At 42.5% G+C, this 27,380-nt stretch overlaps 2 protein-coding genes across 5 annotated transcripts in view; one reads left to right on the top strand and one right to left on the bottom strand.

Moving 5' to 3' along the window:
• The window catches only part of HOMER2 (homer scaffold protein 2), a 144,605-nt gene extending 121,949 nt beyond the window's left edge, over nucleotides 1-22,656 (bottom strand). Inside the window, exon 1 of one of the 4 annotated variants that reach the window (XM_054531772.2) lies at nucleotides 22,575-22,656. In XM_054531772.2, the coding sequence (XP_054387747.1) occupies nucleotides 22,575-22,579 (5 nt within the window). In that variant the 5' untranslated portion in view covers nucleotides 22,580-22,656. Of the gene's footprint in view, nucleotides 1-22,278 lie in introns of all 4 variants that reach the window. The other 3 variants (XM_054531776.2, XM_054531775.2, XM_054531777.2) reach the window with 3 other exon arrangements.
• A 42-nt stretch (nucleotides 22,657-22,698) lies between these two features.
• On the top strand, nucleotides 22,699-27,109 carry RAMAC (RNA guanine-7 methyltransferase activating subunit). The gene is given in 4 exon segments (NM_001132413.1): nucleotides 22,699-22,864; nucleotides 23,817-23,865; nucleotides 25,474-25,652; nucleotides 26,339-27,109. Coding segments are annotated over 2 exon segments (333 nt in total). The 5' UTR covers nucleotides 22,699-22,864; nucleotides 23,817-23,865; nucleotides 25,474-25,482; the 3' UTR covers nucleotides 26,502-27,109.
• The last annotated feature ends 271 nt before the right edge of the window (nucleotides 27,110-27,380 follow it).

Raw genomic sequence — 27,380 nt, 5'->3', positions numbered from 1 at the left:
GCACTCTTACCATGGGATCCTGGGAGCTCCTCAGACCACTGGCTGCTTTTACCAACCCTCAAAACTCCTATGGGCCTGCTGCTTCTGCAAATTTGGCCTTTCCTCCTCCAACATCCTCCATGCAGGGCCTCTTACTTCCACCTCTGCTGCCAAAAGCCTTGGATGATCCCAAGTTCTGGCAACCCCATGCCCTGGCTGCTTCCCTACAAATGAGCATTGACAATGAGATGTAGTCCTAATTTAGAACTAAAGAACCAGGTAGTCTTTGGCCAGATATTAATTAGGAAATGACTACAGATAGCTGGTGACATTAGAGTCTACCTTTAGATCCAGCTGGGTCATTTTATGGAAATAACTTGGGCAGTTTATATCTACCAAATCTGAGGTCAGTGTTTACAGAGGAAGACACTGGACACCAACTATAATTGTCAGAGCTGAAATTTCACCTTGGGGCCCTCCTGATACAAGCTTGCCGAATGGAGCCTGGGAGGTTCATTCACATTCAGGCTGCTCCAGCACGTCCCGCTGCCTACATATGGCACAATTGTATCATCACCACTCCCTTCCTAAAACTCCTCCAGGTCAGAAAGGGTTACAATAAAACAGGCTGGTGAATGCCATTTGGCTAGAGATTCAGATGTTTTAATTAAGCAACTGCTTATTTCTTATAGGTCAAGCTGGACCTATGATTAATTTAGCCAGTTAGGCTTTGTTTTAATTAAAACACAATTTCTGCCAGGCATGGTGGCTCACGCCTGTAATCCCAACATTTTGGGAGGCCAAGGTGGGCGGATGACTTGAGGTCAGGAGTTCGAGACCAGCCTGGACAACATGGTAAAACCCTGTGTCTACTAAAAATATGAAAATTAACTGGGCACAGTGGTTTGCACCTGTAATCCCAGCTACTCAGGAGGCTAAGGCAGGAGAATCGCTTGAACCGGGGAGGCAGAGGTTGCAGTGAGCCGAGATCACACCACTGCACTCCGGCCTGGGTGACAAAGTGAGACTCCATCTCAAAAAAACAAAACAAAACAAAACACAATTTCTGAAATAATCTCTGTTTATCTTCACTTCAGAAAGTTTACAGAAAGCAGTGTTTCCATGGGAAGTCAACAAGTGTTATGCAGCAGGAAAAGGTTCCGTGCTCCATAGGTTTGGGAAATACTATGCTAAACAAAGTGAAATAAATTTCTTTATTCTTTGTTTTTAGGACCTTTAATATGTCAATGTAGACTTAGGAAATTCCAATAAATGAACACAATGTACTATATTTTCTTTTTTTTGAGACAGGGTCTCACTGCGTTGTCCAGGCTGGAGTGCAGTGGTGCCATCCTAGCTCACCGCAGTCCCGAACTCCTGGGCTCAAGGGATCCTCCTGCCTCAGCTTCTCTATTAGCTGGGACTACAGGCACACACCACTACACCCACTAACTTTTGTATTTTTTGTAGAAACGAGGTCTCACTATGTTGCCCAGGCTTGTCTCTAACTGCTAGCCTCAAGTGATCCTCCCGTCTCAGCCTCCCAAAGTGCTGATATTACAGGCATGAGCCACTGTGCCCAGCCTGTATTTTCTAAATTAGATGAATTTATTTGCAATTAAACCTTAGGTAGTTTTCCAGAGAACATTTTAGGAAATGCTGAAATAAAAGATACTGTTACCCAGAGCCAATCTGACCTAATAGAAATAAGCAGTTGCTGCTTTGCTTGATCTCAGGTGAATATCTCCTACCTCTGAGGTATTATTCTCTATAACCATAAAAATCACTTCTTGGGGTTATGAGGTAGAGCATAGTGGTTAAGTGAGAAGGTTGTCTGGATTTGTATTTGGCCTCCCATCCTTATTAACTTCAGATGTGTTACCTAACTTCCCTGTACCTCAAGTTCCCTAGCTGTAAAATGGGCAATATTGGTACCTCCTCTCAAAGGCTGTGGTGAGAATTAAAGGCACACATTGGGCTATTATCAAGCAGCAGAGTGCATTGGCTCCTGAAGAGAAGTGGGTCCTCAAAGCCCATTTTTTTTTATTTTCCAGTAGATAAAAGAGGGGTCATGGGGCCAGTCGTGGTAGCTCAGGCCTGTAATCCCAGCACTTTGGGAGGCTGAGATGGGAGGATCACTTGAGCCCAGGAGTTCAAGGCCAACCTGGGCAATATGGCAAAACCCATCATTACAAAAAATATAAAAATTAGCCAGGCATGGTGGTGTGCACCTGTAGTCCCTGCTACTGGGGGATGAGGAGGTTAAGGCAGGACTACGGCTTCAGCCCAGCAGGTCGAGGCTGTGGTGAGCCAAGATTGCGCCATTGCACTCCAGCCTGGGTGACAGAGTGAGACCCTGTCCCCTAAAAAAGAGGGGCCACTTTAGAGGGTATAACAAAGGTGGCATTGGGAGTATGGTAGAATTGAGGGGTGAATGCAAGGAGTAAGCATAAGCTGAAGGGAGCCATTGTGCTGGAGTTCAAAGTACGTGGGAGGAAAAGTGGAGGTACAGGTGAGAGTAACAGGCCCAAGGTGAAGGGGAAAGTTCACTAAAACACGGAAAAAGAGGAAAATAAAAGAATCAAGTCAACCTTGTAACAGATTATATAGAAATACATGCCTATGTGGGTCAGTAAGTATATTATAAAAACAATAAAAGGAGGGGGAAAAGAAAACAGTCAAACTTCACAATTTCTTTAAGACAGCCTTAGCTGTAGCCGATGACTCCAGTGCATACCCTGTTGCTCCCTGACTCTTAGGGAGGTTGACAACCTAGGATACTAGTTTGGACAGTGTGCAAAAGTGAATTTTACTAGGAGCCTCCAGCAGAAAAGGAGTCACCCAGAATTGCATAAAACAAAGGCGGGAAAATGTTAAGATACTAATAGCCAAGAGGTAGAATAGAGAGGTTCCTCCTGGTGACTTGCAGGGTTAACCTGGGACCTCTCGGATTAGGATTTCAGTGGTCTCACTGGCATTTCACGACTGACATCTACTGCCACACAGCATTGTAGGCAAAGTTGTTTCTCAGAAACTTTAGAAAACGTGAGTGTGAATGAAACTAATAGCATCTTGTCCAACTTCAGTCATCTTCAGATAAGAAACTTTGGAAGGGGAACATCACACTTCGGGGACTGTTGTGGGGTGGGCGGAGGGGGGAGGGATAGCATTGGGAGATATACCTAATGCTAGATGACGAGTTGGTGGGTGCAGCGCACCAGCATGGCACATGTATACATATGTAACTTACCTGCACATTGCGCACATGTACCATAAAACCTAAAGTATAATAATAATAATAAAAAAAAAAAAAAAGAAACTTTAACTTCCTCAAGATTTCATGATGGCTGAGAATGAACTTACCAGGTCAGTTCTGAGAAAAGTAGTTTGGTCTCTTTAAAACCACAAAGCAACAAGTCAACTCTAAAAAGGATGTTTGTGGCTGGATACGGTGGCTCACACCTGTAATCCCAGTACTTTAGGAGGCCAAGGCGGGAGGATTGCTCAAGTTCAACAACAGCCTGAGCAACATAGTGAGACCCTGTCTCTACAAAAATAAAAATTAGCTGGGTATGATGGCACACATCTGTGGTCCCAGCTACTTGGGAGGCTGAGGCGGGAGGATCAATTGAGCCCAGGAGTTAGTTCAAGGCTGTAGTGAGCTATGACTGCCCCACTGCACTCCAGCCTGGGTGACAGAGGAAGACCCTGTCTCAATAAATAACTAAATAATAAAAATGAAAAGGGATGTTTGTGAGATGTTCAAATCTGTGAAAATTGAACACCATTCTTTGCTTATATTAAGGAATAATTTTTTAGGTATGATAACGTAAGTTTTAAAAAAAAAAGAGCTCTTAGCGTTGAGAGATACATGCTAAAATACCTACAGTTTCCTACAAAACAATCCAGTGTGTGTGGGGAAGTGGGTCAGGGTATAAATGGAGTTAGTTTGGCCATGAGTTGCTAATTGTTGAAGGTAGGTGGTAGGTATGTGATGGTTTATTATGCTGTTCTACTTCTGCATATGTTTGGAATTTTCCATTAAAAACTCCACAAAGCAGGCCAGGCACGGGGGCTCACGCCTGTAATCCCAGCACTTTCGGAGGCCGAGGTGGGTGGATCACGAGGTCAGGAGTTCGAGACCAGCCTGGCCAACATGGTGAAACCCCACCTCTACTACTAAAAATACAAAAATTAGCTGGGCGTTGTGGCGGGCATCTGTAGTCTCAGTTACTCGGGAGGCTGAGGCAGGAGAATCACTTGCACCCGGAAAGCGGAGGTTGCAGTGAGCCGAGATCGCACCACTGCACTCCAGCCTGGGTGACAGAGCAAGACTCTGTCTCAGGAAAAAAAAAAAAAAAAAATCACTCCACAAAGCAGAGATCTCTCACTGCACAGGCAGGCCATTTAATGTATATGTGTAAATATAATAGGTATTTTATTCATGTATTCACTCATTCAAAAATATATATAACATATTGTGACAAAATTCACATAACATAAAATTTACCATTTTAATCATTTTTTAATTTTTTATTTCTTTTTTGTAGGGATAGAGTCTCACTGTGTTACCCAGTCTGGTCTCAAACTCCTGGGCTCAAGTGATCCACCCGCCTCAGCTTCCCAAAGTGCTGGGATTACAGGCATGAGCCACCATGGCCGGCCATTTTAACCAAAGCGGAATTTAGTACTTTCACAATGTTGTGCAACTATCACCACTACACAGTTCCAGAATATTTTATCACCCCACAAGGAAACCTCAAACCCAGTTAGTCAGTCAGTCCTCATTCCTCCCCTAGCCCTTGGCTACCACTAATTTGCTTTCTGTCTGTATGGATTTGCCTATTCTGGATATTTCAAATAAATTCAACACATTTGTTTAGATTTAAATTTTATTTATTTTTATCACTAAAACATTCACAGGTTTAAGGTTTAAAAGGGTCTGCAGTGAAAAGTCTCCCTCTTACCCCTCTTCCCCAGCAACACAGTTCCCTATCCAGAGGCATCTTTCCAGAAATTAAAAATTCCTCTTTACCCAGATGGTAGTATTCTATACACACTGTTCTGCAGTTGGCCTTACTTCACTTATCTCAGAGATCACCCTACAACAGAACAAAAAGAGCTTTCCTTTTACAGGTCCATAGTATTCCATCATTTCAGACTGTGTTTCACACACTGTTAAGTGCTTTGGGGCTATAGAAATTAACAAAATATGGTCCTTTTCCTAGGCAGCTCAAAGTCTAAAAATTACTTTATTTTGAGAGGGAGTGTGGAGACAAACTATAGGTTTCAGCTTCAAGGCTGATCATAATCTCAGCTGCCTTCACAGCCAGACTATCTGGAAGGAAAAAAAGAGATCTAAAGTAAAGTGGTCTGAGAAATATTGGGGGATTGACTAGCAGATGTTGGCAAAGGTGACAGCAAACTGCTGTCTCTCTTCTACCTTATTCTCTAAGACATAATTGATCACATCACTTATGTCCTCTCATGTTTTTTCTGATTAGAAAAGGGATTCTCATTGAGGAAATTTAGAAAGTGGATAGAGAAGCAGAAGAATTATCCATAGTTGTTTGTAAGCATGTTAAATAGCTGCTTAAAACTGCACTGCATTGATACACCATAACTTAATAGCTCCCTGTAGGAAAAGAGCCTACTGCATGGCAAGAGTCACATCATCTTGGGGCGAAACTGCCATGATGTTTGATCTCCACACACAAAGGTATTCTGCAGTAAGGTCTTGAAGCAACGCTGTACATAGATAAACCCTCATAAAGATGCTTACCTAACCTCCCCAGTGGTCGTGAATCTTGGAATAAAGTCTGAAGACATGACCAGCTACACATCTTTACCCTAAAAGCTTGCTATTTATAAAGGGTGGATGCGGGGATCTACGATTCTTATGGCTGCCTAGACATTACTTCTGTTCATAAGTCCCTATGAAATGTTTCCCTCTGAGAAGCTGGGTTTGTCAGCCTCTTTCTTCAGCCTCTAAGCTCCCTCAGCCTTTGTGGGTAGGTTCGCATACACCTACTGACCGAGGAATACTCCTCATTCACTTCTGCATTTTAGAGATCCAGGAACTAAAGCTACAATAAATGTTTATTTAAAGAGACAAAGAGACATCTAAGTGCATACAGTAAATGAGACAGGTAAGACATGGAGCCAGACATTTTATTTGAAAATTATCTTTATGAAATTGAAACCATAGTAATAAATAAACTTAGGGAAGATGCAGGGATAGAAAGAGAACAGTAACTGAAAGTTAACACTTTAGAAATTCCAACAATTACTGGATAGTAAAAATAAAAATAAAAAACTCTATAAATGAAATAGAGGAAAATTCACTTAAATAGAACCTTTGTATCCTCAACAACTACAGAAGATGCCTGCCACACACATGCAATAAATGTTTGTTTAACTGAAACGAACACAACAGCTGGATGAAAAGAGACCTAGGATATCTGATGGGGGTAAGAGAGGATTATCATGTGAAAAATAACTCATGCCTAAACACTGTGAGGATCATACATGATAAGTGAGGGGCAAAGGCTCCATCCAGCTTATAGGTGGTAGCTGAAGCCATAGGAATAGATACAATTGCACATGCAGAGTATGCAGAATGAGAAGAGGTCAAGGGGAGGGTCCTGGGCACACTGACCTCAGAGAGAGCAGGGTCACGACTGCTAAGAATTTTGAGCAAGACCTCCTCAACCTGACCAGAAACTCTTCTTGCCTGAGGCAGGGGGAGGACAGAGCTGTCAGCAGGGCTTGGGGACTATTAGGAGTATCTAGATCAGCAGATGATTTGAGAGGGCCCAAGAGAAGGAGAGGGCTATGTTTTGGGGCCTGAGAGAGGTTTCTTATCACCAGTGATTTTATCACCAGAGTTCTGAAAAATGGACAGGACACTTCCTTCCAAACAATGTAATTTTCCCTGAAAATGGACCTAATAACGTGCCTCACATTACCATCAAGGCTAAATTGGACTCCACTGATTCATAATTCTTTTTTTATCTTTGGTTTTGATCCTTACTTCCCATACAACTCAGTAAATAACAGCACTGCTCTTCTTCTACTGAATAATCTATTTCAAGGATGGGCAGTGGAGACTCTATAGTTGTGTTTGCTATTATCACCTGTGCCATAGTAGAATCCTTTATAGCATTTATGTCGAATGTGAAGGAAAAGAGAACATACAAAATGAACTAGATTGATATCTTGCTATCAATCAGAGGATTGAAATCCTCTGAGATAAAATTTCTTTAAAATGGAGTCAGCTGTGTAAGAAAAAAATGGCCTTTTCTTGCCATGCTGTGTTTCACATGGATGTTGTGGCTAAGAAACAGCCTTTGACTACAATAATATGTGGGTAAAAATATCTCCAGCTCCTGTTTGACTAAAACTGGCCCAAGATAAATAAGCCGTATCCCTGGCAAAATTCAATTACCTTTGGCAGATATTTGTTAATCACCAGCTGTGTTCCAGAGCCTGTGCTGAGGACACAGAGGTGAAAAGCCATAGTACATGGCCCCTGGTAACTCCCGGATACCCAGACATGAGGAAGGGACTCCCTGAATTATTGATGAGAAGAAAATAGTCCATTCAAAGGGAAGATGTATTCCTCATTGTAAATTAATACACGGGCACCTGTTTACTGAGAACATCATGAGCTTGGTTAACGTAAGCCAATTCTTGATAATGAGCAGCTCTGGATTTCTGGATGTTTTCAGCCAAAGATTGGGCTCTGGATCGTGCCATAGGTGCAGGTAAGTAAAATTATGGGGGGTAGGGAAGAGGAAGCTCATATGCTCCTTCCTGCAGTCCTAACTTCCACAGGGCACTGGGGCATGGCTCTTGTTTCTAACATTGGTGATTCCTATCCTTTCTCAAGAATTCTGAATCAGGTGAGAGAGAGAGAGATAGCGAGAGAGAGAGCAAGAGAGACAGACACATACATACATACACACACACACACACACACATACATAGACACAGAGAAAGATAAACAGAAGCTGTTGAGGAGGCAGAGCTGCTAAGGGTATCATTTTTTTTCTACTTTGACACCATTTTCAAATAAATTTTAGTAATTGTGTCACTATCCAGCCTGGATGGATAGCCAGCTTCACTTTGACATTTCTCTTTAGATGCAACAACCTTACGGTGGAGAATTTATTTAAAATTTTAAATAGATTTTAGAGGATTCTTGGAAGCAAGAAACTATGGCTCTTGCCATTAATCTCTGACTGTGCTAAAATCAGTCCAGTTCTGGGCCAGTGCTTCAAAACCCTTCCTCTACTGTGCAAGGACAGAACAGAACTGATATGGGGGTGGGAGAGGGAACTAGCTATTTCTGCCACAGCCAATAGTAATATTATGACTGTCATCTTTCCAAGAGGTACATCAGGACACAGACTACTCAAAGGTAGATGTCTGGACACTAAGATTTTAATCATTAACTCCTGCCCTTAAGGTTTTCCAGGCCTAAATCTCCTCTTCTATCCTCTGTGCCATATTATCCTGGGGTTTCAACCAAGTGCTTCAAGGTTGTATATTCGAGCTAGCTTGCTAGTGTCCTCCCTTCCTTCTTTTGCTCTTAGGTTTAATTTACCTACCATAAAATTCACCCATCGTAAGTGTACAATTCATGATTTGTAGCACATTTATGGAGTGTGCAGCCATCACCCCATGTAGTTTCAGAACGTTTCCATCAGCCCAAAAAGATCCTTAATGCTCATTTGTAGTCAATCCCTATCCTACCCTAACTCAGGCAATCACAAATCTGCTTTATGTCTCTATCAGAGCTTCTTTTTTGAAGAAAATTTTGGCCTTAACCATCCAAGAACTCCTGCACCTCTACCTGAAGGTGGGGTGCCCTTCTGGCTAAGAATACAAATTATAGTCTTAAAGTTTTACAATAGAATGCAACTTTATGCTGGTGTGTCTGTTGCAGGCCATGGCCAGGTCAGCCATGGAAAGCACCTGAGTGGAAATAAATAGAAAATTCTTCTCCTGCCTCAGCCTCCTGAGTAGCTGGGATTACAGTCATGTGCCACATGCCCGGCTAATATTTTGTATTTTTAGTAGAGATGTAGTTTGTCCATGTTGGTCAGGCTGGTCTCGAACTCCTGACCTCAGGTGATCCGCCCACCTCGGCCTCTCAGGCGGAAATTGCGGTGAGCTGAGATGGCGCCACTGCACTCTAGCCTAGGCAACGAGAGCAAAACTCTGCCTTAAAAAAAAAAGAAAGAAAATTCTTAGGCGCTGCAGTAGAGGTACAAGAAAATGGAGATTGCCTCAAGTGCTGGCACAACAGGAATTTCAAAGCCTCAGATATGGATAATAACTGCAAGTGATGTGGCCTTCTGAGTAACAAAATGCTTTATATGGAGGTAAAAGTTGTATCTGGGCGCTAAGCAGTGAGCCCACAGTTCTACATGCTTTGGACCTGGTGGACATCTTACTCTCTGTGAGTTCTCAAGAACCATTAAATTTGGAGTATACCTCCATGAGGTACAAAAGAGGCAGGCAACAGGGAGCCTCCCTGCCTCTTTGTCTCATTTATATCTTGCACTGCTCTTCTCCAGCTTCAGGAATAAGTCAAAGTAAAAGGAACTATAAACTGTGTCCAGGTTGTCTCTTGAACCCTGACAGGCTCCAACTTCTGACTAGAGCAGTTGTCTAATATAAAAGCAAACAGACCTTGCTTCAATCAAAACCACAAAACATCTGCATTCTAGTCTCTCACCACAGAGCAATCTTGACCAGCCTGCCATCCAGCTCCTATGTCTCAGAAATATGGCTCAAATATGTTTTTCTGTAGGTTCCTGAGTATCCCTTCCATGGGCAGGGCACAGGCTTTAGAAGAAGAACTGGCTTTAAATTTCATTTCTCCTGCTTGCTTATCATAACTGCCAATCATCTGTAAGCCTGTATTGTAAGACAGGGATAATATGTAGCCAGGTAGGTTGTTGTGAAAATGAGTAAATATAAATATAAAGCTTTGCCCAGTGCCTGGCATGTAGTAAATGCTCGGTATTTACTACACAATGGTAGCACTAGTAGTCTTCACATTTTAACATGGTTGTTTTCACAGGACAATGACAAAATGTTTGTATTGGAACCTCTCCCTTGTCAAGCCAAGTTAGAGTGTTTTATTTTGGTTTGGAAAACAGTGCAACTGTTTGTTAATGCTTATCATCTAGGCTATAGAAAACACATCATAGTTCATAAAATCATTATAATCTCATTTTGGAATCAGGAAACTGAGGCTCAGAGAAGAATCTCGGCAAAGTCACTCAGGTCATCTGTATCCATCTAAAGCCAATGTCTGGCCGGGCATGGTGGCTCACACCTGTAATTCCAGCACTTTGGGAGGCTGAGGTGGGTGGATCACATGAGGCCAGAAGTTCAAGACCAGCATGGTCAACATGCTAAAACACTGTCTCTACTAAAAATACAAAAATTAGCCAGGCATGGTGGTGCACACCTGTAATCCCAGCTACTCGGGAGGCTGAGGCAGGAGAATCACTTGAGCCCAGGAGTCTGAGGCACGAGAGTCACTTGAACTCAGGATGTGGAGGTTGCAGTGCGTAGAGATTGTGCCACTGCACTCCAGCCTGGGTGAAAAAATTAAGCCAATGCCCTTCCCACTTAAAAATACTAAAGATCAGCCAGCCGTGGTAGCTCACACCTGTAATCCCAGCACTTTGGGAGGCAGAGGCGGGTGGATCACCTGAGGTCAGGAGTTCGAGACCAGCATGACCAACATGGAGAAAACCCATCTCTACTAAAAATACAAAATTAGCCAGGAGTGGTGGCGCGTGTCTGTAGTCCCAGCCACTCGGGAGGCTGAGGCAGGAGCATCACTCTAACCTGGGAGGTGGAGGTTGCAGTGAGCCGAGATCGCGCCATTGCACTCCCGCCTGGGCAACAAGAGCAAAACTCCATCTCAAAAAAAAAAAAAAAATACTAAAGGTCTCCATAGAGCAAAGGTTCTCCACTCACCTATGGGAGGGGCAGACTTCTACCTACCATGGTGAAAACAGAGTCAATACACGACAATGTCTAATTAGAATGAATATGCTCTAATCTGAGGAGAGAAACATATTTCCCCAGGTGAGTAAAGGTCATGGTTCATATTCCAAATATGACTGGGATGATATTGCACAGGGGCTCCCTGGGGGCACTTGGGAGAGAAGACTAATAAAGAGCTCTGTGAGTCAGCCCACAGGGAAATGTAGCAGTCTTGGAGTCTGTCTCTGAAGAGTATTCTACAAAAGAATTAGGACCCACTGTGAGCCACTGTGCCCAGCTGACATTTCTTAAAAGAAGACATACAAGCCAGGCGTGGTGGCTCATACCTGTAATCCCAGCACTTTGGGAGGCCGAGGCAGGTGGATCGCCTGAGGTCAGGAGTTCAACACCAGCCTGGCCAACATGGTAAAACCCCGTCTCTACTAAACATACAAAAATTAGCTGGGCGTGGTGGTGGGCGCCTGTAATCCCAGCTACGCGGGAGGCTGAGGCAGGAGAATCACGTGAACCCAGGTGGCGGAGATTGCAGTGAGCCAAGATCGCACCACTGCACTCCAGCCCAGGCAACAGAGAGACTCTGTCTCAAAAAGAAAAAAAAGACACACAAATGGCAAACAGGCATATGAAAAGGTGCTCAACATCACTGATCACCAGAGAAATGCAGATCAGAACTACAATGAGGTATCATCTCACCCCAGTTAAAATGGTTTATATCCAAAAGACAGGCAATAAATGCTGGTGAGGATGTGGAAAAAAGGGAAGCCTCATACATTGTTGGTGGGAAGGTAAATTAGTACAACCACTATAGAGAACATTTTGAAGGTTCCTCAAAAAACTAAAAACAGAGCTACCATATGATCCAGCAATCCCACTGCTAGGTATATACCCAAAAGAAAGGAAATCAGCATATCAGAGATATCTGCACTCTCATGTTTGCTGCAGCATGGTTCACAATAGCTAAAATTTGGAAGCAATCTAAGTGTCTATCAACAGACAATTGGACAAAGTGTGGCACATATACACAATGGAGTACTATTCAGCCGTAAAAAAGAATGAGGTCCTGTCATTTGCAACACCATAGATGGAACAGGAGGTCATTATGTTAAGTGAAATAAGCCAGGCACAGAAAGACAAACATTGCATGTTCTCACTTACTTGTAGGATCTAAAAATCACAACAATTGAACTCATGGAGATAAAGAGTAGAAGGATGGTTACCAGAGGCTAAGAAGGGTAGTGGCATGGTAGGAAGGTGGGGATAGTTAAATAGTACAACAAAAATAGAATGACTAAGACCTACTATTTGATAGCACAACAGAGTGACTATAGTAAATAATAACTTACTCATACATTTTAAAATAACTAAAAGAGTGTAATTGGATTGTTTGTAACACAAAGAATAAATGCTTGAGGGGATACCCCATTCTCCATGATGTTCTTATTTCACATTGTGTGCCGGTATCAAAGCATCTCCTGTGTCCCATAAATATATACACCGTGTACCCACATAAATTAAAAATTAAAAAAAATTTAAATAAAATAAATTTAAAAAGAATGGTCAGTCTGCATCCTCTGCACCCAAGCATCCATATTCCTCACAGGAGCTCACTTCTGGCAATCCATATAGTGTGTGTGCATGCACTCTGTGTGTATGCTTGTTGCAGAATCACCTTCTTCAGTAAATTTCTCAGGGTTAATTTCACTTTCCTCTTATTCTTCCTTTACCCTGAAGTACCTCTATACTTATATATCTAGTTGCAATTATCTCTCCCTGCATCCCATTAGATGATCATGCACTATTTATTTATTTATTTATTTATTTATTTTTGAGACAGAGTCTGCTCTGTCGCCCAGGCTGGAGTGCAGTGGTGCAATTTCAGCTCATTGCAACCTCCACCCCCGGGGTTCAAGCGATGCTCCTGCCTCAGCCTCCCAAGTAGCTGGGATTACAGTCACCCACCACCACACCCAGCTAATTTTTGTATTTTTGGTAGACACGGGGTTTTGCCATGTTGGCCAGGCTGGTCTCGAACTCCTGACCTCAGGTGATCCACCCGCCTCGGCTTCCCAAAGTGCTAGGATTACAGGCATGAGGCTGCACTATTTTATATACTGCATTTATTACCATCATAACTATCTTCTGGTTGACTCTACAATTAGATCTTAAGATTTGTGTGTTTTCTTTTTGAGACAGAGTTTCACTCTTGTTGCTCAGGCTGGAGTACAATGGCGTGATCTTGGCTTACTGCAACCTCTGCCTCCAGGGTTCAAGCAACTCCCCTGCCTCAGCCTCCCAAGTAGCTGGGATTACAGGCATGCGCCACCACGCCTGGCTAATTTTGTACTTTTAGTAGAGACGGGGTTTCACCATGTTGCCCAGGCTGGTCTCAAGCTCCTGACCTCAGGTGATCTGCCCCGCTCGGCCTCCCAAAGTGCTGGGATTACAGGCGTGAGCTACCGCGCCCAGCTGTGTTCCACATTTTTTTTTAACTGTCCTCACTCCTCCAACACTAAGCCCAGAAATATATTGTATAGCAATGTTTGTGGGGAGAAAAAAAATCCTAAGAATCTTTAGATTAGGATTATACCTGAACACAAATATTAAATAAATGATCTTACTTTGTGTTAACAAAAATCAAGCAAATTATAGCAAAATGCTGAAAAAAAACGTAATTTTTGCTGCAGAGAAATAAGTGCTTGCAGCTCATTTCTAGCCAATGGTGGTTTAGTCATAGGGAGGTTGTTAAACACCTTTCTGAGAAGCTCCCAAGGCACATGTGTTATCAGAGGGAACATATGGAACCCACCATGGGTGCAAACAGGGTGCCTGGGACTACTTGGATATACAGTTTTGTTAATTTTCCAGTCTTGTTGAAGGATTCACCTTCATTCTGATTAACTTTCTTAAATGTTTACCTTCATATTTGCCAGCTGCTTAAATTGGTGCTTCAACTGTTGTGACCATCTGCTCAGAGAAAACTTTTAGATTATGTCACAATTTTCAGAGCCTCAATCAGTTTTAGAGCTGGAGGAGACCTTAGAAATTGGAAAGTCTAAGTCAGTCCTTCACTCTTACGTTAATAAACATCTCTTCACTGCCTGATGTGTGTCAGCCTCAGTACTAGGTGCTGGAGATGAAGAGATATCACACATGGCCCCCGGACTCTTAGCACTTACACTCTAGCAGGAAAGAGGAACATCAAAACAGATTCAATAAGGTAATGTGAATGGTTATCTGATAAAAGGGAGTCCAGGGAACAAATGTGTTATGTACAAGAGGTGGGCTGAGTCTTTATATATGGTTGAAGGTTGACTGAGGGGAGAGGAAGTGGGAACAAATTAGTCAAAAATAAAACTGGAAGGCTGCGCACGGTGGATCACGCCTATAATCCCAGCACTTTGGGAGGCTGAAGCAGGTGGATCACTTGAGGTCAGGATTTCAAGACCAGCCTGGCAAACATGGTGAAACCCCGTCTCTACTAAAAATACAAAAATTAGGTGGGCGTGGAAGCAGGTACCTGTAGTCTCAGCTACTCCGGAGGCTGAGGCAGGAAAATCACTTGAACCCGGGAAGCAGAGGTTGCGGCGAGTCGAGATCGTGCCTCTGCACTCCAGCCTGGGCAACAGAGGGAGACCCCATCTTGAAATAAACAAACCAACCAACCAACCTGGAGAGGACGGCAGGGGCAAGATCAATAAATATTAACTGAGCACCAACTATGTATCAGATTGCCAGACTCTATGCTCATTGCTAAAGATGTGAAAGACACGGCCTTATCCTCAAGGAGTTTATAATTTAGGTGGATGTAAACAAATTACAATCCCTCACAGGAATTCACTTCCTGTGATAAATGCATGACTAGGTATATGAAAGATATAAATGAAAGAATAATCAGTTCTACTTGGAGGTGGGGACAATAGTGGGATGATTATGGAAGATCACCTGAAAAGGCTGTTTACCAGGTAGACCAGAGTGGGGAGGGCACTGCAAACAGAAGGGACAGCATGTGTACAACATAGTACGAAGTCTTCCAATAATTTTAAACAGTTTGATATGGGTATGCATTTAGTTCATTTAGGCAGTGATATGGTTTGGCTGTGCCCCCACCCAAATCTCATTTTGTAGTTCCAACAATCCCCATGTGTTGTAGGAGGGAGGTAATTGAATCATGGGGGTAGTTTCCCCCATGCTATTCTTGTGATAGTGGGTAAGTTCTCATGAGATGACAGTTTTTTATTTTTTTGAGAGGAAGTCTCTGTCCCCAGGCTGAAGTTCAGTGGCGCGATCTCAGCTCACTGCAACCTCTGCCTCCCGGGTTCAAGCGATTCTCCTGCCTCAGCCTCTTGAGTAGCTGGGACTACAGGCGTGTGCCACCACACCCAGCTAATTTTTGTATTTTTAGTAGAGACTGGGTTTCACCATGTTGGCCAGGATGGTCTCGATCTCTTGACCTCGTGATCCACCCACCTTGGCCTCCCAACGTGCTGGGATTACAGGCGTAAGCCACTGCACCTGGCCACGATCTGACAGTTTTATAAAGGGCTTCCCCCTTTACTTGGTCCTCACTTTTCTCTCTCCTGCCGCCATGTAAAGAAGGACATGTTTGCTTCCCTTTCTGCCATAATTGTAAGTTTCCTGAGGCCTCCCCAGCCATGCTGCACTGTGAGTCAATTAAACCTCTTCCCTTTATAAATTACCTAGTCTTGGGTATATCTTTATCAATAAAGCAGCATAAGAACAGACTAATACAGGGAGAGTGGCAAGAGATGAGACTGGACCAATAAGACAGAGTTGAATCTTGATCGGCTGCACATTCCAAACTAAGGAGCTTGGATTGTATCCTAGAAGAAATTAGGAATCACTGAAAGGTGAATAGATCCAGGCCTAGATATAATCAAGCTACTCTGAGCTAGCCGATAGATATACAATTAATTATATTATCATCAATTATTTTCTGTAAGTTTCACAATGATAAAGGATGCTCTACTAGCAGAGTGGAGAAGGGTCTGGAGGGGAGCAAGGCTAGATACAGGGACTGACCAGTTAGAGACTGTCACCTTGGTTTGTGTGAAAAATGATGAGGGCTGTAACTAAGAGGGTGACATGAAGGAATGAAGAGGAGTGAACAAACAGAAGAGAAAGTTCAGTCAGAAGCTGAAGTTCACAGGACTTAGGGAGACACTGAGTATCTGGCGTAAGAGAGATGGAAGAGTCCAGGATGGCTGCTAGGTTTCTGGCAAGGGAAACTGGAGGGAGCATTCTCTGAAAATGGAAAGAGAGGTAGATAAACAGGTTCAGGAAGAAAGATGAACTCCCATTTAGACACATGCTGCAGATGCCTGTTGGACATCCAGATAGAAATTTCTAGCAAGCAGGAGTATTTATGAGTCTAGAGCTCATATGTGATGGATGGCTGGAGATATCCATTAAGTCATCAGAACAGAAATGGAAGCTGAAGCCACAAAAGTGATAGTCTGCATAGGCAACACAAGGAGAGTACAGGCAAGGTTATGGGGATACCAACATTTAAGTGGCAGGCAGAGGAAGAGGGAATCAGCCAAAGAGACAGAGATAGAGAAGTGTATTATATATACGTATGTATGTTTATATATATACACATATATATGTAAATTTCTGTAAATCATGTTTGTTATATACCACTAAGAGTTATATATTATGATGTTTTGATGTCTCAAAAAAGGGCCCAGCCAAGAGCATGCCTGTGATACACAAATCAACCAATCAAGAGCCATACCCCCTCTACATGGCCCATACACCCCACAAGACAATATTCCTGTCTCAATCACCCCAGGGCCAGGTACCAGGCAACCAGGGACCATCCCTATAGTTTAGAGCCTTCTGAAATTATTCAAACTAGCCAATCCTAAAATGTTTATTTACCCTGATCTGCCTTTCCTTTCCTAATGAAATTCCAATAAAGGCTCCCACCTAACGCTTTCCCCTTGCTCCTGTGTTCTGCCTCTGACCACCCTGGTGTCTTTCCCATGTGGCTCTGCATGGTGTGTTGTGCTTCCTATCTCCAGGACCTGTGAGTATAATGAAGTTTGTTTTTCGGAGCCTCTCCTCTATCTCCTTTTGTGGCCACCCCGACTGACTATCACATAAAATAATACAGAACAATAAGAAAACAGTGACCCAGGGAAGCGGAGAATCATGAGAAACTTGGAAACAAAGTGAGAAGGTTTAAAGGAGGAAGGAGATAAAAGCAACAAATACTGCACAGATATGAAATATGCCGACAATTTTAGAGTCTTGAATTTGGCCCTGGGACAACTTTTCCCTAGTGAACTTTGCCAGGGTGGTTTTAGTAGAGTGGTTTCAGTGGAGTATTCAAGGGCAGAAACTTGACTGAATTGAATAGAAAAGGTAGAGAAATATAAACTGCAGATGTGGAGTATTCTTTGTAAAATACCCATCTCAAGGGGGAAAGGAGATCCGAGATAGTCTGAGGAGGATACAGGATTGAGGGCAGGGTATCGGTTTTGTTTTGAGACTGAAGAAATTTGAGCGAGTGTGGGGGTGGAAGCAGCCAGTAAAGATGGAGAGTTGAAAACAGAGAAGAGAGAAGGAATGATTGCAGGCACAACTTGCAAGAGCAGAGGATGCACTGGCCAAAGACACAGGCAACTGCAAGCTGCCCAATATCTCCCTCTTCCTATCCCATTTGACAGGCTCATTTACCAGCTGTGCCCCTGGATAAACTGCATAACCTCTTGACCCTCAGCTTTAGTCTTTAAAGTGGTTATTGTCCAAGATCACGAATGGCCTCTGAAAGTAGAGTTCTTTTGATCCCAGGATTCCCCAGGACTTTCTGCTGGTGTGTTTTGCCTGCAGATCAGTGGGTCAAACTAAGGTTTAAAGTTATGAGTAATTGTGCACTGCGACTGGGAATGTAAAATGGCACAGCCATTATGGAAAACACTACAGTGGTTCCTCAGAAAATTAATAATAAAATTATCATATGATCCAGCAATTCCACTTCTGGGTATATACCCAAAACAATAGAAAGCAGGGACTTGAATAGATATTTGTGTATCTACAATCACAGACGCATTATTCATAATAGCCAAAAGGAGGAAGAAACTCAAGTGTCCATTAATAGATGAATGGATAACAAAATATGGTATAAACATACAATGCAACATTATTCATTAAAAGGGAAGGAAATTCTGACACATGCTACAATGTGGATGAACCTTGAAGACCTTATGCTAAGTGAAGCCAGTCACAAAATGGCATATAATGTATTTCACTTGCATGAGGTACCTAGAGTAATCAAATTCATAAAGACAAAGTAGAATAGTGGTTGCTAGGGGCAGAGGGGAGAGGAAAATGCAGTTATGGCTTAATGGGCACAGAATTTCAGTGTGAGAAGACGAAAAAAATTCTGGAGATGGATGGTGGTGATGGTTGCGTTGCACAACAATGTGAATGTACTTACTGTCAATGACCTGTGCACTTAAAAATGGTTAAAATGGTAATTTTTATGTTACATATATTTTACCACAATTTAAAAAATACATCTGCTTAAGTAAAACAAAATGTCTACAATTAGTAGAAAAAAACACTATAAATTTCATGATGTAAACTTTCTCATGCACATCAAGAGGCCCAAGGATATTACTATCCAGAAGAATATAACTGATGCTTTAACAGTGACTTTTAGTTGCCAAGCAAATATTAAATTATGGCCCATATATTCTGGTTATACCAGATAGGTAAGAGCCACATTTTGCAAACATTTCCATCAAAAATGGTTTTTATAAAAAATTTCTGATGCTTAAAGTCTGAGTGTCAGTTATCTAGAAAATTCCCCTTCATGAAACAGATTTCCTGTTGTCAGAAAATGAGACACAATAATCAATAAGATATCAGAGTATGAAAAGACATTGGTAGGCAGAAAAAAATTTCATTTGAAAATTTGAAAATCTGCTGGAATACCTAGAGTTCTTCATAGAAACTCTCAGAGGCCTAGAGGCCCCTAAGTGTCACACACAAATTTACAGGAAAGAAATACCAGTTGAGTATCCCTACTATGAAAATCTGAAATCCAAAACGCTCCAATGAACATTTCCTTTGAGTGTCATGTTGTCACTCAAAAAGTTTTGGATTTGGGGACATTTTGTATTTTGTATTTGGGGATTAGGGAGCCCAGCCTGTATGTTAGTTTCTGCGTAAGTCCTCATTACTTACAAATAATGTCAATAATATTCACGAGGAAACAAGCAAATGAGCCTACAAGAAGCACCTTTCCAAATATCCTCCTTGACTCCTGATACTAGGTAGGGAAGCATTTTTTTTAGTTTTTCAATTGTCACACTGCCCCTCTTCAAGTTTTCTATTTCCTGTTCTTGTCTCCTAAATATGGGTATTTCCTGAGGGATAGGCCTTGGTCGTCTTCTCTTCTCTATGAATACTTTCCCTGTTGAAAAGATCATATACAGCTGCTCCTTGATTTTTGACGGGGTTATGTCCAGATGAACCCATCATAAGTTGAAAATATCATTAAGTCAAAAATGCAGTTAGTACACCTAATCTACCAAACATCATAGCTTAGGGTAGCCTACCTTAAACATGCTCAGAACACTTACATTAGCCTATAGGTGGGCAAGCTCATTTAACACAAAGCTTATTTTATAATAAAGTGTTGAATATCTCATATAATTTATTGACTACCGTACTGAAAGTGAAAAACAGAATGTTTGTATAGGTATTCAAAGTACCCTGCTACTGAATGCACATGGTAGGTACCATTGTAAAGTACAACAATCGTTAAGTCAAACCGTCCTGTCAGGGAGCATCTGTACACCAGTGATTTCAACTATTGTTTCTTCATGAATTACTCACACATTTACATATCTGGGCAGAGCCTCTCTTTCCTGAGATTTAGTCTTGTATTTCTAACAACTCCCTGGAAATTTTCTCTTGAATATTTCACCAGTGTTTCAAATTTTACAAATGTATTTGGGCTCTGAGTTCATTTTTGCCTTAAAGCCACTTTATCTTATGGATATTCCTTTTCAGCCCCAATTTCCCAGGTTCAAAGAATTGGAGCCTTTCCTGATTTCTTTTTTTTTTTTTTTTGATTGAGTCGCATTCTGTCACCCAGGCTGGAGTGCAGTGGTGCAATCACGGCTCACTGCAACCTCTGACTCCCAGGTTCAAGCAATTCTCCCTGCCTCAGCTTCCCGAGTAGCTGGGATTACAGGCGCCTGCGACCACACCTGGCTAATTTTTTTGAATTTTTAGTAGAGACAGGATTTCACCATGTTGGTCAGGCTGGTCTTGAACTCCTGACCTCAAGTGATCCGCCTGCCTCGGCCTCTCAAAGTGCAAGGATTACAGGAATGAGCCACTGCACCCAGCTTCTTCCCTGATTTCTACCAATCTTTTTCTCTCATCATCCACTCAGTAACTAAGGATAGTACTATTTATATAAGTACTGTGTGCTAACCAATTGCACTACTGGAGCTCCAGGATAGTACTATTCAATAATTATTATTATTATTATTTTTTTTTTTTTGAGACGGAGTCTTGCTCTGTCACCCAGGCTGGAGTGCAGTGGCGCAATCTCTGCTCACTGCAAGTTCCACCTCCTGGGTTCACGCCATTCTCCTGCCTCAGCCTCCCGAGTTGCTAGGACTACAGGTGCCGGCCACCGCGCCCAGCTAATTTTTTGTATACTTAGTAGACACAGGGTTTCACCGTGTTAGCCAGGATGGTCTCGATCTCCTGACCTCGTGATCCACCCGCCTTGGCCTCCCAAAGTGCTGGGATTACATGCGTGAGCCACCGCGCCCAGCCTTTTATTCAATTATTGTAACCTTGGTTGTTACACCTCTTACCTTTACTACCCAACACCAAGACTATCCTATTCCCTCATCCATACTATCCTATACACTTTTGCTAGGTAAATGTTTCTAAAACATTACTTGGAATATTCATAGTTCTATCATTAATTCCACAAACATTTATTCGGTGCTAATGTCATTGAAAAAGCACAATGTGGGGCTGGGCTCGGCAGCTCAGGCCTGTAATCCCAGCCCTTTGGGAGGCTGAGGTGGGTGGACTGCTTGAGCCCAGAGTTCGAGACCAGACTGGGCAATACTGCGAAATTCTATCTCTACAAAAAATACAAAAAATTAGCAGGGTGGTGGTGTGCACCTGTAGTCCCAGCTCTCCAGAAGCTGAGCTGAGAGGATCACCTGAGCCCAGAAAGTCGAGGCTGCAGTATGCCATGACCACGTCACTGTACTCCAGCCTGGGCAACAGAATGAGACCCTGTCAAAGAAACAAACAAACAAAAAAAGCACAATGTTATACACTCCAGAATGTAGAAATGCATTAGATAAAGGCCTGTTTACAGTTTAATAGGGGGAAAGACTTGCAAGTAAATAATTTTAGTTCGAAGTCAGAAAGTGGTAATAACTAAATACATGAAGTTCCAAAAATATGATGGACTCTCGATAGAAAGAAAAATTATTTCTAGGTGGAGATGTCACTTTCTAAAGCTTTAAATATTGGAAACAATTTCAACATTTGGAGATGAGGGGGAGGGACAGGTATTTCATGCAAGGGACATGAGCAATCTATAAAAATGCAGTAATTTATGCATGAAGTACTTCACAGGGTCTGGTTTACCACTGACTGAGGGAGAATGGAAAGGGAACAGCAGAAAATAAAACAAGTTTTGAATCCAAGTTAATAAACTTGACCTTTAATCTACAGGCAGCAGAGAGCCACTGGATCAGCTATTTTGGATCAAGGTGGTGCTTGAAGATGGCTACACCTATAGCAGGTATGTAAGATAGGCTAGTAGCAGAGTGATGCTAGAGGAAGGACATCAATGAGAAAGGTACTGCACTGACACCGTGCAGGAGATGGTAATGAGAACGTTGATTAGGTGGGGGCAGTGGGTAAGAAGATGCCAGAATTACTGTAGGGGTACAATCGACAGGACTTGGCAAGTGATTGGATCATGGAAAGGAAAGAAAGGGCATCAAATCTGACCTCAAAGTTTCCAAGTTGGTTGCATTAACAAAAACGGGTGCATAGCCTGGGAAGTAATTTGGGAAGGAAGAGGCCAAGCTTTGTCGGGATATTAAGTGTTTATACATTTGCTGAACATCCCAGAAGGCATGGGCAAGGCTCTTGGAAGTAGCTGGATACTGACGACTGAACCTGGGGCAGAGAGGGGGTATGTTTCTGCAAAACCACATACAAAACGGACTATGGAAATCTTACTACCGAGGCTTGCCCAGGCAGGAGAGAAAGTCGTAGCATCCCTGAAGTCATCAGTCGTGTCTACTCTTCACGGCCTGCTCTCACCTCACGTTCCCCACGAAGACTCCGGGAGCAGGCGGCCGGAAGGAGCCCTTCCCTCCCTTCTCCGGTGATTCCCAGAACTTCCGTCTCTACCCGTCACCTGCTCCCAGTCAAAGGAGCTTAATAGATGGCGACGTTTTCGACTGCCCAGCCACCAGGCAGGCTGAAAGCGCATGGAGGGCATCATCCACCTTTAGACAGCTACTTGCCCACACCTCATCGAGCTCTGGGCGTTGTGCCAGCATTTGAAGAAACGATCCGCTGCAAAGCGATCCACACGGAGAGCCTTAGTTATCGCGAGACTTGACAGGCACCCTCAACTTTAGCCCGCCGGAAGCGGAAGTCAGGTGGGTGTCGGATTTTAGAGGAAGGCGCTCCGTTACATTGGAGAACTGGAGTGGTCCGGCTTTCCACGGTGTGGGGGGCCAGAGGCCACCTCTCCTGGGCTTCTCAGTGTCTCGCCGGCGGGGTTCGGCCCGAGCTGGATAGACATAGCCCTTGGCGGGTGAGTCGCCCCGGACGCCCGGGAGGAGGGAGCGGGGCGGCCGAGCTGGGTGGCCAGCGAGGTGTCCTCCCCCTGTGCGGTGATCTGTACTCTTTGCTAGACCGAAACCGATTTACTTCTCACGGCCCGTAATTTCCCTCACTTCTGGAGGTATAAGGTGCTTCGGAAGGGAGCAAATCTGCCAGAACCTTGGTAAGCAAGCTGTGATGGGCCTTAAGGACGGACTGGAAAACGCAGTTGTTTTCATTCTGCATCTTCGTCTGTTCCCCGGGCTCACCTCCTAAGGCAGCGAAACCCCATTATGGTTGGTTATTTCTGGGGTTAGTCGCTCGCAGCCAATGTTCTTTGTGGTTTTATTTGTGGTGAATAAATTAGCAGTGTTCTAGTACAAATCTGAAAGGCTTACCCTAAAAGAACATACATACTTTATGAAGTTTTTATTCATACTTGGAACTATTTTGCTTTTGAAGGCCCAGAGGACAAATTTTGTAGCTTCTTGCTCTTGAGAACCAGTTCCCTCTTTGGAATATTAGCTTTGGAAGTCTTTAGAGCACTTTTTTTTTTTTTTTTGAGACGGAGTCTCGCTCTGTCGCCCAGGCTGGAGTGCAGTGGCGGATCTCGGCTTACGGCAACCTCCGCCTCCCAGGTTCAAGCGATTCTACTGCCTCAGCGTCCCGAGTAGCTGGGACTACAGGCACTTGCCACCACGCCCGGCTAATTTTTTCTATTTTTAGGAGAGACGGGGTTTCACCGTGTTAGCCAGGCTGGTCTCGATTTCCTGACCTCGTGATCCGCCCGCCTCGGCCTCCCGAAGTGTTGGGAGTGGCGTGAGCCACCGCGCCTGGCCTTAGAGCACTTTTACTCCAATTCTTTCCTTGACTCTTATGCGCCACCCTCCCCCTCAAACACCTTTTGAGAGTTAATAAAGTCGTTTGTTTTTTTCCTCCCACAGATTTAAACAACCTAAACATTAAGCAATACAGCTGCTTCAAATCTTTGGGGTAAGTAAAGCTTGGGTCGATTAACATTCTATTTAAATTTCGTTCTCAGTAATACAGTTGATACTTGTTTACATGAGTGTGGGTGGGGAGTCGTGGGAGAACATATGAGAACATAAAAATGGAGTAGCACCTTTTCCTTGCCTTATGATTTTTACTGCCCATCTGGATTAGGTATGGGTCATCTTTTTAGTGATTTCTGTGATCCCAATAGAATTCTAGGCATGATTTTAATTAGCTGAATTTATTTAAAACTCATTCCTTGGATTTGAGAATTTGACATAGTTTGCCAATGCCAGACACATTGAAAGTCTTTGATATTTGGTATTTGATAAAGCATACTAAGAGCAATAGCCTGAAAGGTAAGAGTGTCAGGCTGGGCACGGTGGCTCATGCCTGTTATCCCAGCACTTTGGGAGGCAGAGGCAGGTGGATCACCTGAGGTCAGGAGTTCAAGATCAGCCTGGCCAACATGATGAAACCCCGTCTCTACTAAAAATACAAAAATTAGCGGGCGTGCGTGCACCTGTAATCCCAGCTACTCGGGAGGCTGAGACAGGAGAATCACTTGAATTCGGGAGGCGGAGATTGCAGTGAGCTGAGATCGTGCCATTGCACTCCAGCCTGGGCAACAAGAGTGAAACTCCGTCTCAAAAAAAAAAAAAAAAAGAGGCTGGGCGCAGTGACTCACACTTGTAATCACTTTGGCAGGCAGATCATGAGGTCAGGAGTTCAAAACCAGCCTGGCCAACAAAACCCCATCTCTACTAAAAATGCAAAGATTAGCTGAGTGTGGTGGCGCATACCTGTAATCCCAGCTACTTGGGAGGCTGAGGCAGGAGAATTGCTTGAACCTGGGAGGCAGAGGTTGCAGTGTACTGAGATCACGCCATTGCACTCCAGCTCTGGGTGACAGAGCAAGACTCCGTCTTGGGGGGAAAAAATAAACAAATCTACATATTGTTTCTTGCAATTCAACAATAATTTTGGTTTAATTTTGTTGGGGTGAAAGTATGTAGTATACATGTTACAAATATTTGCATATGTTTGGAGCAAAGGCGGACTAATGAAGAAGTTATCACAGTAGCTTCCATTGTCACATCTCTTTGTCCAAAACCTTTTACTGGAAATTAATAAAGTAAGAAAAATAATTTGGGCCAGGCACAGTGGCTCATGCTTATAATCCCAGCACTTTGGGAGGCCAAGGCAGGAGGATCACTGAAGCCCAAGACTTCCAGCCTAGGCAACATGTCGAGACCCTGTCTCTTCAAAAAAATACAAAAATTAGCCGGGTGTGGGTGGCATGCACCTGTAGTCCCAGCAACTTGGGAGGCTGAGGTGGTAGGATTGTTTGAGCCAGGGAAGTCAAGGCTGCAGTGACCCGAGGTTGTGCCACTGTGCTCCAGCCTGGGTGACAGAGTCAGAGACCCTGTCTCAAAAAAAAAAAAAAAAATGTTGAATTCAGTATCTAAAATATGACAAGTCTGAAAGCACACAAAGACTTCCATGAATACCCTGCCTAAAAATTGCTTACTTCTTGGTTTTTCATTATCTGGAGAGAATGTTAATGTTTAAATTTTTTTTAATGGAAATGTCTTTAAAATTGTACAGATTTTCAGAATGACTGACACTGCTGAAGCTGTTCCAAATTTTGAAGAGATGTTTGCTAGTAGATTCACAGAAAATGACAAGGAGTATCAGGAATACCTGAAACGCCCTCCTGAGTCTCCTCCAATTGTTGAGGAATGGAATAGCAGAGCTGGTGGGAACCAAAGAAACAGAGGCAATCGGTGTGTATTCAAAAGAATAAATGCAGATGGTTGATCTGGCAGAGGATAGCTTTAATCTGCTAGACTGGAAGGCCAGTGAGGGCAGGGACCAGTGTTTTTGGTATGGCATACCTAGTACCTTTAAACCTGGTACATCGTTTCTGATAAATATTTGCTTTAATATTTTTTCAGCACCTTATATTTTTTCCTTGCTGTTCAAGTGTGTGTGTTTTTTTGTTTTCAAATGTTTTTTCTGTAGACTAATATTTTCAATGCAAATCTACTTTAAAAACCTAGAGTTTTCTACAACTTGTTCAATTCCATAAAGAAAATATTGTTTCGATTTTACTTTAGGAAGAAGTTTACAAATGGAAGTTACTTTTACTTAATAATTCAAAATAGTCAAAGGAATAAATTACCATACCGTTTTTGTACAATTGAATAGATTTCACTTTTATTTGGAACTATTCTATTGGTTATATAGTCTGCCTATGTCTCTGTAAAGTGTACCTAGTATAATACTGGAAGAATGATTTCAATCTTAGGAAAGTTTTGAATAACTGGCGCTATAACATTCTATTGTGAAAAATGTTTTTTAGTCTTATTTATTGTGTATTAGAATGAGAAACCAGAAGCACTGCTATGGGTTTGTCATATGTTTTTTTAACAAGGAAAGTTTAAAGACCTTTTTTGTTTTATTGTTGTAGGTTGCAAGACAACAGACAGTTCAGAGGCAGGGACAACAGATGGGGGTGGCCAAGTGACAATCGATCCAGTCAGTGGCACGGACGATCCTGGGGAGAACCTTACTATCCCCAGCAATATGGACATTATGGTTACAACCAGCGGCCTCCTTACGGTTACTACTGATAGAAATGTTGGCAGATTTAGTAAAAGCATTTACTCTGTTACCATGACAAAAGTCTGGGTGTCTTCTGTTGGTCATAGTTTTACATCTGATTTTACAGAATGGATTATTGATTTTTTGGAAGTTGAGACTTTAAAAAAAAAAATAGATCTTACTTGCGAGATGCGCTGGTTGCTGGGAATACCTGAAATTGTGGATTATATTGCTTGACTTCTACCTCAGAATCTTCTTTGTTTCATGACTTAATAGTGCTTTGAGTTTGGTATATTATTTGACCTCTAGGAATTCTTTGTTTTACACAGAAATAAAAATTTTAAAATAGAAAATGCTTTTACTTTGTAAGGTAAGAGAGTATCCATATGCTTAGGTGTTCTTGTTTCTAAAATTCTAGAGGTTGATATAATCAGCTCATGAATGCACAGCTATGCTTTTTGTGATAGATTGTACATAATATCAGCAGTTGAAACATAAAACAATTGCTTTTTTTTTTTTTGCTTTTGTTATGTGACTATGGTACTTTGTGATTTCTTAATCTATAGATGAGTCAGCTCCACATTTGAGTCTCTTTTTAGAGGGAAATCAGTAATAAAGCTGTAAAATAAGGAAGGAATCATTGTCGGTTTGTGTCTTGATCTGGTGGTGATTGGGATAAGGATACACATCATTTTATACAAACACTAAGGCTTTTTGCTAACAACATAGGTCAAAATTCACACATACGAAAGTTTAACTCTGTACTGTTCACACTTTCCTTTTTAGTCTGTAAATAATGCTGCATTTTGATTGTTCTTACTTTTTTGGTATTTAATGTGGGCTGATTTTACAATGTTATATTCACTTCCAGATGCATACCTCTGCTGCTTTCTCTTCTATAAATAGTG

This window comes from Pongo abelii, chromosome 16 (assembly GCF_028885655.2).
Source record: "Pongo abelii isolate AG06213 chromosome 16, NHGRI_mPonAbe1-v2.0_pri, whole genome shotgun sequence".
NCBI classification, from domain to species: domain Eukaryota; kingdom Metazoa; phylum Chordata; class Mammalia; order Primates; family Hominidae; genus Pongo; species Pongo abelii.
Note: the sequence above shows the minus strand (reverse complement) of the source record. Positions and strands in the feature narration are given on the sequence as shown.